The 12,615-nt window shown below is 40.0% G+C and overlaps 1 protein-coding gene across 3 annotated transcripts in view; it reads right to left on the reverse strand.

The window, feature by feature from the left end:
* Positions 1-702: 702 nt before the first annotated feature.
* Positions 703-12,615, reverse strand: part of C7H17orf58 (chromosome 7 C17orf58 homolog) — a 201,490-nt gene continuing 189,577 nt past the window's right edge. For all 3 annotated transcript variants that reach the window (XM_069199914.1, XM_069199915.1, XM_069199916.1), the window contains one exon: positions 703-3,411. In XM_069199914.1, coding sequence (XP_069056015.1) covers positions 3,224-3,411 — 188 coding nt within the window. In that variant the 3' untranslated portion in view covers positions 703-3,223. The remainder of the gene's footprint in view (positions 3,412-12,615) is intronic.

Raw genomic sequence — 12,615 nt, forward strand, 5'->3', positions numbered from 1 at the left:
GAACAGGAAAATATGAATATTACTTAATACACTTTCTTTTAAACAGAGGATAATGTATGAGTACCTAAATCCGGGGACTTACTCATCGTGTAAGGACTATGACAAGGAAGACCTGGGTTTGGAGTAATGAACAATACCGGTAAGAAACTGGGTCATTACTTCATATTTCTCGAATTCAAACGTGGGATGTAAAAGTCAATGTTTCTACAGCGAGTACTAAATGCATTTATTTACATTAGAAGCCTCAGAAGTCAGTTGTGCGTTATATTATCGAGTCTCCTTTAGTTCATTTAATTTATTTCTAAAGTACTGACCATAAAATAAATTATCTTTTCGCAATATTTTCAGTGTGCCTACGTGTGCCTGAAATGTTGTCTGGGTGAGCATGTATTCGGTTCTGTAAATTTATAGTGTGTCTACCTCAAATGCTGCCATGTTTACCTCTATATGCACACTTATATAGTTTTTTTGAGTGCCAGCAGTGTTATCTGTGTGCATCTCATAAAAACAGACCTATTGGCTTTGCTAATGCTTGTTAGGTTTAATGTGGCATCATTCAGATAGGAACAACCAATAACCTCAGAGACAGAAGTCTCATATTCTTCTTCTCTTAATACAGGCTTATAATGCTTGTCATTCTTGTGTGGCCCCAAAATCAGTGCTTGCCTAAGAGCTAAAAGACTGGACATGACAACAGTGATCTGCAGTTTTATTCTATGGCTTTACTGTCAAAAACATAACATTGAGTACAGCAGTTGGTCATTATGCAAACATTATACAACTTTAGGGAAATGTACAGATGAGTGAAAATATAACCTTTCAGTATTTACACTTTGATACAATTAGAAATGCAAGTTCTTCCAAAGTTGTGGACAAATAACGAATTATTGACTCCTTCCACGCGTACTGGATATGCACTGCTGACACTGTCTGAATGACATTAGGAACTGTAGAAATGTATCCCCTGTTTACATACATGTGCATAGCAATAACAATATTTTTGAGAATTTTAGGTCTCCATAATTGACTATCTTCATCCAAGGTGTGGCTCTCTGAAGCTTATTTGCTGACGGTGATTTTTGTCTGTTATTCCGGGGATTGGTATAAAAGGCAGGATATGTCCTTTTGTTGAGCTGTGAGAGGCTACACAGGGGGAGAGGAAGGCTAGGTAGGCGCTGCCACACTAATGCTACGGTGTGCGCTTTGCCAATGCCCCCGGCATAATATAAAGGTTATTACAGTATACAATGGGGATATGATAACTGGAGGTTCAACCCATATCTAGAGGGTTTTGTTTGATCTAGTACTAAAGTAGTTGGGTACTGGAGTAGGCCCAGTACTCCTTCCAGTGCAGGTGATATTTGGTTCCAATGTCTGGGAGCAGCAATAGAGAAAGCCAGGCTTCTTGTGAACAAAGGTGGTGAAGGGGCCTTTTCATAGTTCTACTTAATAAGCTACTTCTTCAACAGGCATAGGTCCTGAGGTGAGTCCTGGGAGAGAGGCACAGGTTTCTGTGCTGAAAAAGCACGTGTGTGAGTGACCAAAGCTTGACTTGGGGGTCCACTGGTTTCCGGGGACAGGCCATGCAGGGGGAGAGGTTCATGTTAACGTCTCTGCTTTAGGAGACTAAGGGGCATATTTATACTTTTTGATGCAAAACTGCACTAACGCAGTTTTGCATCAAAATGTTTAGCACCAGCTTGCGCCATTCCTGAGCGCCAGCCGGGCATCATATTTATAGAATGGCACAAGCCGGTACAAAGGGTGGGCTAGCGTAAATAAAAATGACGTTAGCCGGGTGGGGGTGGTGGTATGGGAGAAGGGAGTTTTACACCAAAAAATTACATTAGGCTGGTTAGAGATAAAAAATGCCCCTAACCAGCCTAGCCTCATTTTCTGATGCAAAACCATCCATATCACATGACTCCTATCTTAGAAAAGACAGTAGTCATGCCCACCACCCGAAAGGCCAGCTTAGGGGACCAGGGTCCCCTGGGCATGGCCACTGCACCCAGTGCCATGCAGAGGGGGGCAAGTTAGGCCCCCAATGGCACTTTAATTTAAAAATAAAAATACTTACCTATACTTACCTGGAATGGGGTCCCCCATCCTCTGGTGTCCCTCTGGTGTGGGTGGGGGTGTTCCTGGGGCTTGAGGAGGGCACTTGTTGACCCATTCCATGGTGTTCAACCATGAAAATGGGTCCACAGGTCCCCTAACACCTGGTCTGACCCAGGCTTTAAATAATGGCCCCTCCTCCCACCCGTGCATCATTTTAGCACGGGGATAAATATGGGCCTATAGGGTTACCACCATTTTTTAGATGGGAACGCCTACCTTGCATCTCATGGATGTAAGGTAGGTTCATGCATTTAAAAAATGGTGCAAACTCCAACATTTTGACGTTAGACAGGTCTAATGTCAAAATATAAATATGGAGTTAGTTATGCGCCGAACTTGCGTAAAAAAAAAATGATGCCAATTTGTTGCAAATGGAGTATAAATATGCCCCTAAGGCCCATGCGCCGCCTTCACGTCAATTTTTGGCGCAAAAGCGGCACAAACTTACAAAATATAATTAGATTTTGTAAGTTTGCACCACTTCTGCGTCAAAAAATTACGCAAAGGCGGCACTAACTTTTCATAAATCAGGCCCTAAGTTGATTGTGTTGCTGGTACTAGCTTCTATGACCTCCACACTGAACTTGAGACCGTCAAGGCAGTTCTCATGAATGTGCCGTATTTGCCTCTGGCACCAGCTGACAGGTGATACAGTTGGCTTTTATGAACGAACGTGCGTGACCTCAATGTGCAAATCCTAAAAGGGTCAACTCAGCCTGTCATTCTTCAAAGGTTGATAAACTGAGCAGCGTTATATAGGTAACAACAACACTTCTGATATGAAAATGCTGCCCTAAACACTTTGTGCAAACAAGTGATAATCGAACTACATTTTGTTTTATGTTTTTTGACTCTGTCTATGTACATAGCCTTCATAAAGTTCGAGACAGAATGTCCAGCTATGTGGATAGTGCACACTGACATGTTCTGCTTGAACAATAGAGTAGAAAATGTCTCATGGCGTGATAGCCTCAGAAAAAAGTACTGTTGACAGACACACCTGCACAAACGTTTTGATAAAATAATTATTTCACCCATTAGCACACTTTCCAATAAAGAAAATGCAAAAAAACAGAACGAGGTGTAAGAGTGGAAGGGTGATTCATCTGCACTTGGTGTGAGCGACACTTTGCACTATCCTGCCCTTCTTTTTGGTGAACCTCTTGACGTAGCTGCTGCTCCTGACCAGTCCATCGCCTGGTCTCAAGTTCCCCTTGAGAAACTGGAGTACGGAGTCGTGTAGTTGCAGTCTCTTGTGATAAATCTGGCCCATCACAATGTACCTGCTTCCTGCACAGAAAACAAAATACTGTTAGTGTGTGGCCACAACAAAGGGCCCAACACCAAGACATCTTTAATGATCAGCTAAGGTGCTTTGCTGTTCCAGCGTGATCTCTTCTGATAAATGGTCCTCCGGTGTTGAGGAGAGATTGTGCTGAATCGTAGTGCACTATTGCTATTGCGCTTTCAGACTTATTGTCGAGATCCCAAAGCACTTTGCTGACAAGAGGTCGATGGCTGTGGTTGGTTCTATAGTACATAAATGAGAAACGCGCGTTGCTAGTGATGTCACCTGTCAGTGTTGAGTATTGGTGTCATGTGAGATACCCAGACAGTGCGCTTCAAAGTTGTTGTAGCAGTATGTGATGGAAAGCACAGGAGTGCGGGGACAGGTTGAGTATTGGTGTTGTGTGCGATACCCTGGGCCAGGTGACACAAGGGAAATGCAAACCTTTGAGTGAGATTTACTATATCACCTTGCGTGGCTCAGCTTGGCATAGTAAATCTGGAGTAACACAAGACAGCACAGGTCACTGCCTTGTGGTACTCTGCCCTGGGGAGGCATCCTATTGGTGTGGTGGGGTGCTCCCACACACCCATCCATGATTTCTGGCACATTTGTGGCACATTGCCAGATTACCTAACACTAGTAAACAAGGGGATGCATCAGAATGATAGGAGAAATATGTTTATGTTCTGGTTTTAACTCTTTCTACGTGTGCTGCAGAGGATTGTTTTATGAACAAAAACAATCCTGATTGTAATGCAGGCATCGTTGCACGGGATGCAAGGTTGTCTGCATTTGTGCTTGGCAGACACAAGTGCGGCAGCACAGAGGGAGAACAGGAATGCCCCATATCTTACTAGATGTGGTGTATTCCTGCCCTCTCCATTTGACACAGCACAGCAAGTTGCCATGCTACATTGTGTGAATTATTAGTAAATCTGCTTCCCCTGTGTGCTCCAAATGTGACTCAGTAGTGTCTGAGTGCATTTTACCCATGTGGTGGAAAGCAAAGGAATGTAAGAATACATTGATTATGGGTGTTGTGCAAGATACCCCGGCCCATATTTACAAGAAAATTATGTGGCGTGGTGCCGCAAGCCAGCTTGCGGTGCCTCACTGGTCCATGAGGAAAGTGGAGGGATGCATTGTATTTACAGAAATACGACCTATCCCTGTACTTTCCTCTGTGCTGGTGGACGATTGGCTGCCTAGCGCCAACGCTGGCACCCTTGCACTAGAGTGCAACGGTGCCTATGTTGCAGGGATAATTGCTGATGAGCAGAAAGGGAACACTTTCATGCACATAAACAATCATTAATGTTTTCCTTCTTCTATGTGTGCTGCAGAATGGCCTTGAAGATATGGAGTAAGGCAATGCAACACAAGTCACTGGATGGAATGTTGTGAATGACAGCATTTTGAATGTTTAGCATTTACTGTGAATAAAGTGAATAGACAGGCCCGGATATTTACTGGCAGGGTTTCATCAGCGTATACGTACCAAAGATGTGTAGGTTTTTGTCTGCCTGCACAGGTACTAAAGCAAAAGCAGATAATATGAGCAATTTGTCACAAATAACTGTTGCAGTACAATCTCTTGACTTTCTTGAAACCTAGCAAACGTTTATCTTATTGATTACTGCAAATGCTTACCTTATTGATGCTGCTATCAACTAGGAATCTATAGGTAGGAGGCAGTCTTATCCCCCCACCCCACAAGGTAATGGGCAACCTTCTGCACATATGAGTGTCTTCTCACAAACAAAGATGCAAGTCAGCACTAAGGCCCATATTTATACTTTTTTAGCGCCGCATTAGCGTCATTTTTGGATGCAAAAGCGTTGCAAACTGTCAAAATATAATTGTATTTTGTAAGTTTGCGCCGCTTTTGTGTTACAAAACGACACAAATGCGGCTCTAAAAAAGTATAAATATGGGTCTAAATGTGAAAAACATGCCACAACGACAAACGGTTACTGCTGTGGTGGATATGGGTGATATAAAACATTTTCATTGGTTGATCAAGGGTTCTTTCTCAAATTAGGACTCTTTCTTCTATTTTACCAATGTTTAGCATTTCTACTGGCCCTTCCTCATGAGCTTGATAGTGGTTAAATAAGTGTTGAGACACAAGACACTTAGGGGCATATTTATGAGTCACTGGATCATCACTTTTTGTGGCACTCTGGTGGCACAAACTATGAAATCTTATCTGAGGCCACACAAAGTCACTTTGCATACGTTTGACTGACCTCATAGATATGTAGTAAGGCAAATCGCTGTGTTGCCTTACTCTGCACTCGGGAGACATCCATGGGCATTACAGTGGGCATTCCCACACAACACCTATTGAATTTCAACACTTCTCCAGATTTATAAAACCATGTAAACTTGGGGATGCACCAAAACCTTGTGAGGTGAGGTATAACGAGGAGAAATATCTTTATTTCTCCTCATTACTTCATCTTTCTATGTGTGCTGCATTCTGTAGCACACATATAAAGAGGCTAATGCCTCAGAGGATTTTCTCTTCGGCACAAAATCAATCCTGCTGACAACACAGACTCCCTTGCAGCATAGTGCAATGGTGCCTGTGTTGGCACAAGGCTGCCAAAATGGCTCTAGCACAGGGAGAAAGGACATAATTGTGCCATATTGCATAAATAGGGTGTATTCCTGCTCTTTCACTTTGGTGCAGGGCAGTGCAGCAAGGTGTCTTGCTGCACTACCTTATGCCAAATCCCCATAAATGAGGGCCACAGAGCCTCGGGGTCTCCACAACCGACAATAAGGATTGGCAGAGCCAATAGGTCTGGCATTGGCTGCCATCTCTTTCTCCAGGCTTGTTTTACTTTGTCAGGGCTTTTGTAAAACTTTATTGTTGGGGAACCTCATCAATCTAATAAAGGTATTGGCTAAAGATAAAGTGTTTTTGTTTCGAAAAGCACTCATTGTCATAATAGTCCCTGGAGCTACTTTGCATGGTGATGTGCTCTTTGTGAAAGAGCAAAATGCCGTCACTCACAGTGAAGTTAGCCAGTTATTCAAGTGGGCTGACCCATTATCCCATGCTGTATGCTGTAGTGGATGGAAGAAAAATTTGAATGACACAATAGCAGACTGAAGGATGACGGCTGGCTGGAAGCCCCCATAAGTATATTACACATATAACTTTAGTGAAAACTAAAGGTCTTAACTAACACTAAACCTAAAGAAGAGGGAGCACGTGGTAGATTTTCTGACAACATTCTAACGGAAAATCTAGTATGATAACCATCTCCTTTGGTAAAAGAAAATGCTCCAATAACTTTCCCAAAGTACAATGTAAAGAACCCAAGGGTGGATGGCAACGTGTCAGTGCATAAAATGTTCTTTGTTAAAGAGATTTCTAAAATGTTGCTATTGAGGCAGTAGGCCATTTATAATGTATTCTATGGACGCTATACATGCAAAATAACATTGTGAATTCCCAGCATGTTATCAAAAATTTGCAAAATGTAACTTTTGGTTCACAAATCACTATGATAGTTGAAACACCTTTTATCTAAAGGTGGCATTAAACTACCTGGCTATCTGAATAAAAGTCATGTCTGTTTCCATTTCAGTTCATATTTCAACACAGGAAAGATTTGTAACTGCCCATCAAATTGACTTATTCTGCAGCACACATAGAAAGAAGAAAAAGTCTCTCAGCATTGTTTTTGTGCAGGAAGGTGTCCATATGCCATAGGTACAGCACATTCCGGCCCTATCCTTTTGACGCAGGGCAGCACAGCGTAGTCACTTGTTGCACTGCCCTGCGTCAAATGCCGATAAATATGGGTGCTAGTCTCTGGATGTCTCACCAGGTCAATCAAGGTTCTGGCATAAATAAAAGATTGCCTGAAAGAATAAGTAGACAACCGTGACCAATAAGCAAAGCTTAATTTCGCATATCTTATTTCTTTGGCTATGCCAAGTGACTTGATTGACATTGTGACACACCCAGGAATTTCTTCACCCAAATTTTGAATCATCATTGAAATGGCATGTTCCGCAGTATCATTTTATAATATTTTGTCTTGCCAACCTGCTCGTCTTGCAGTGGTGCTAACAATATTTTTCTCAAGTTAGGTTCTACAGTCCAACTGTGTTCTCATCTCCCCTTGTCTCGATGATGACCTTTTAACCAACCACATTGTCTAAATGCTGTCAACATCCTTACTGCCAGGCATTAAACCCATCATCCTTGCTGCTTGTGTTTCCTAATGGTAATTTCTCATTTTTGTTTGGTCCTCCATTATGTTTGTTAGAGTACTGAATTGGCTGTTTTAACTTGTATATTCACTATGGGCCCGATGTACGATGCAATTTTGCGGTCACAAAAGGCAAATTTTGCCTTTGTGACCACAAAATGGCCTTTTCTAATGTACAATCCCTATTTTGTGAGCCGGCATGTAAATACCGACTCGCAAAATCGGGATTGCGACTCTTAATTAGAAAGGGGCGTTCCAATGGAGTCCCCTCCTAAGTGCAAGTCACAGTGGAATGTATGAATGTTTTGTGACTGCAACTGCGGTCGCAAAACAATTGCAGTTACCACCAATTTCAAACTGGTGGTAACCCATTCTCAAACAGGAAGGGGTCCCCGCGGGACCCCTTCTCCTTTGTGAATGGAAGCAAAAATATATTTTCAGAGCAGGTAGTGGCCACACCGACCACCGCCTATTTTGAAGAAATGAAAAGAAAACCTTTCATTTTTTTGTTTGAAATGCATAAAAAAAAAAAAAAAAGCTGCATTATTTAAAAAGCAGTCACAGACATGATGGTCCGCTGTCCCTAGAAGGCCACCATCCCTGTCAGTATGGCCATTCCCAATGGGGTCGCAAATTGCGACCTACCTCATGAATATTAATGAGGTAGGTCATTTGCAACCCCATTGGGAATCACAAACAGTGTCGTTGACACTGTTGTACATTTGGTTTTGCGACTCGGAATTTGCGATTGATCGTCGAGATGAAGCTGCTTTGCACAAACAACAGATGCTTAGGAAAAACCTGTGACATTATGTTAAGGGCGATTGCTCACATTTGCAAATTAGTATAATTACTTATACAAAGATTGAAAAGCTGCATTACAGACAATTCAGCAGATAATAACAATACTCAGTTTTTCAGAAGAAGAACATGAACAAGGAAAGAGAGGAATAACACGGAAGGTTTCACTACTGCCTTTTTGGATCAAATGCAAATTCTACTTGCAATCCAAAATTTATGGATGCACACAAAAGGGAAAAGAGTCAGAACAAACGAAAAAAGACAAGAAGAAGGAGGAGATAAATAAAGGGGGTAGGTGTGTCAGAAAAACCTTCCATGTTCCGTCAAGAAATAAGTCAGAAAGAGAACTCTTTGAGAAATCTTGATTTTTCAGACATAAAACTTACAAAATAAGAATTGTTTTTTTGTCTTTCTGACTGACCCTCTACGAAAATGAATGAAGAAGATTTTAAAATGGATTTGTTTACATGTACTTTCAAATTGGGTTTATATAAGTGCTTTCTGTATGATAAATGCAAACAAATAGAATTGACGGATAGTGCATATTATGAATCTGCAAAAGATCTTAATGCACATTATATTACAAATTTAGTCACTATGTAATATCTTACATTACACAAAGACGTGCTTAGCAATTATAAAGAGCTACAAGCTTCTGTTTCTGCAGAATGGGCCTTAAGATTAAGTTGACAATTGGAAGTGGTTTGAAAGCAAAATCTAATTGTAAAATACAATAAGAAATGCACCCAACTCCTGCATGTTGGAAGAGATGACGACAAAATGGTTTGATGCACAGATTTTGTCACTAGAAGATATAGACTATCTGAGGGTAAAAAATCCTATTACGACTACTTTTAAACTCCTTCCAAAGATTCATAAGTCGTTGTACAAACCACTAGGGGGAGAAAATGTACCTGGTGTTGGGTATTTGATTGGTAATTGGCTATTTATGTGTATACATTTCTGTTTCCCTACTACGTCAGTCAACCCTCATATGTTTGGTATTCCATGGATGTTTCAAGTAGACTTAATGACTTACCTTCAATGAAGGAATAGTCTCTGGTGAATATTGATATTATTTCACTATATCTCACTATACAAGCATTGTTCACACCCAAGGCCTAACAGCTATTGAAAATTTTTACAGGATAGACCTGTTTTTTTCTATCTGCATATTAGCTATAAAAAAAAGAGGGGGAGATAAGAGGAATGACGAGAATGGTCCGTCCTCCTATCTATGTAATATCTTGAAAATAGAAGAGCCCTACTCCGTGTTGTTATATAGCAAAAAGCAAATTGCTTTTTCTTACCTGTAGGAGTGTGACCAAATGGAATAGCACTCTCTTGTATTTCAAGATATTACCTGCATAACAAGACAGTTTTTGATATGATGGAATTTATTTTGTTCAACAATTTTTTATAGAAATGTGAAGTTGCTTTGGGCGCTTGTGCGGACTCTCCCTTTGCCATCTCTTAAAGGGTTTTTAGGAATTTACACTTGCCTTGGGTTAGGATTCAGATAAATGGCGGAATAATGTTATTTTACGGCTGAGCTATACTGACACCTTCTCATATGGGAAGGAGGGGTTAATTTGTTTGGAGAATATACAAGCAACCTCAATAACAATGAGTATAATTTATAGTTTACTTAGTATTACAGTTTTGAACAAATTGAGTATCTTGATTATTTTGCACAAGGACAGGTAATATGGTATTACACGTCCAAAGCTGCCATCCCCCTTAATTACCTTATTGTGAAATGATCAGAGCCAGAAAAAAATGTTCTAAAACCTCAGACTTCCTCACTGGAGTGTCAAAATAGATGACAGATTCAGATTCAGGGGTTATAGTTCTGATGTTAATAAGTTAGCAAAATTTAAAGCTGTATCATGTAAGAGGGATGAATTGCTGGTACTATCAGTAAGACATTAAGGAATATTGGGGGCAACAGCTTTATTAATAAGTTTGTGGGCCTTAGTAAATCATCAAGAAATATAACCAAACCCTGGAATATTATTGTTGCAGATTTAGATCTACAAGGGTGTTTAACTATACCAACCTAAATTACTTTTCCAAAAGTGAGATCAATTGATGAAATTCTTGAACATTATGCAAAATGAGCAACTGATTTAAAACAAAGGATGGATCCAAATCTAACAATAAATCAGGCAAAGACACATGTCATGGTTTAAGGACAGAAAAATGATAAATCCTGGACATTTTCTAACATCAATACCAAGATCAGTTTTGTTCCCACGTTTTCTTACTTGGGGGTTTTATTTGACAATGTCTGTAGGTGGAACCCACCTTGGCACACTAGGGCAGCTGTATTTGCAAGAAGTGAAGAGGCGTTGTTCAACTTTGCTTCAAAATTGGACAGTAAATCTAGTGAAGAGCTCTTGGCAGTCTACAAGTCGATATGCCTCGCAATTGCCTCCCATGACACAGAGCTCTGGTGTTATCTATTATCGTATTTTAAAGATTTATATTTATAATTGGAAGGTTTTAATTTGAGTTTAATAAATTGACTATGAGATGTCTTGTATTTATATTTGATGATGGTTAGTATGTATGTATTTATATATATTATTATTTGTGTATGTTATGGTTATATAATTAACCTACTAAAGAATTTATGACTGGCTGTGATTTGATTAGTTGATTACTATTTTAAATATTTTAAGACATTATGTGAGGATTATGGACTTCATATAATTTTTAAAGATATGTAGGAGCTAATACACCTTACGTTGCGAATAGTTAGGAGTATTTAAGTCACCCTCCCCGTTTAATGGTTCACTGCATATCACTTTTGAGAAAAGCACAGAACAGTTGAAATGAATCGTGTGGCACTTTTTTGCACTTACTTTGTACTTGCATCATGCACATTGTTCACTAACAAATAGGCTGAGTTATGTTTTCATGGTTGTTGCGTCTTCTTACTATCTTTCATGCCTGCCATTGTGAGCTGGTTTAAAGTTTTGCCTCATGTAATAGGAGTTGTTGTGCTTGTAAATGCCGACTTTTCTCACAATACATGCAATTATAGATTAGTTGCTTTGGATTGATAGCTACAGAAGGATAGCTGACAATAAAGATGTGTTGTGATGCAATAGGTCACTACTCTGACCCTATGGTCTGTTTTATATTGTCTGTTTCTTAAATGTCCATTCTCGCTGTGATTTACTATGGTGTCATCGATGTACCAAAAGGGAAGGGCTGCTGTGCTGCCTGCTTCTAAGCAACTGACTTCTTTAAATTACTTAAGCGGTGATGGTCTGTATTTATATAGAAAGGCTATAAAGCCTTAGCACCAGTGATTGGCTATTCTTTTTCTTGGCTATCTCTGCATTTAAGTGTAGATACTGGGATCTTCATATATTTAGACAGATGGCTGTTATGTCCTGATGAGACCCGCTAACTTATGCTTCCAGGGTCAAAACGTCAAAAACAAATATTGGGGTGTAAAAACATTTTGCTACTGAAACACCATTACAGTGAATGGCTTCTGCATCATTGATACTGGGCAGCACTGCTTCAAGTGTGTATCTTTTGTGCACCACCGAGCACCATCTCGTCTTCAATTCTTCCATCAATTGTTTTTGTGCCTGTAACATTATTTGTATATGAATATTAAGCTGAATTAATCATAAGATTGTGTCTTGACGATATATGTTGAGATATTTGATATTCTTTCAAATATTATTACAAATGTGGTTGAAATTTGAATGTGTACTTTTGTTATACATACCCTATTGAGTGAATCCTACTGAAACATTGTTTCACAATTCTTTAGTGTGGCCTGCACCATACAACATCACAGCAGTGATTGACATCTTGAGGACCATAAAGGGACAAGATAAAACAACCCAAGACAACAGTGACCTACAACAATGTCTTGCTGGATCAATGAAAAAGAGAGTGTCAGGGAACAAAACAACATGGGTATTCTGTATGACTTGCCGGTTCTCAGACCACTCAGCTAGAATGTCTTGTTACAGTAAATTCATCACTACTGCTAACAGGTTGTTTTCCATAGATGGTTTGAGTGACATCAAATTGACAATGACAGTGAAGCACAGGTTGTACATTATGAACCCTGAGATGGAAAACTACACGCTATTGACAGATGATTTGCTACAATTTCATGTTGTATATGGCAACCCAAAT

Source organism: Pleurodeles waltl, chromosome 7, assembly GCF_031143425.1.
Source record: "Pleurodeles waltl isolate 20211129_DDA chromosome 7, aPleWal1.hap1.20221129, whole genome shotgun sequence".
NCBI classification, from domain to species: domain Eukaryota; kingdom Metazoa; phylum Chordata; class Amphibia; order Caudata; family Salamandridae; genus Pleurodeles; species Pleurodeles waltl.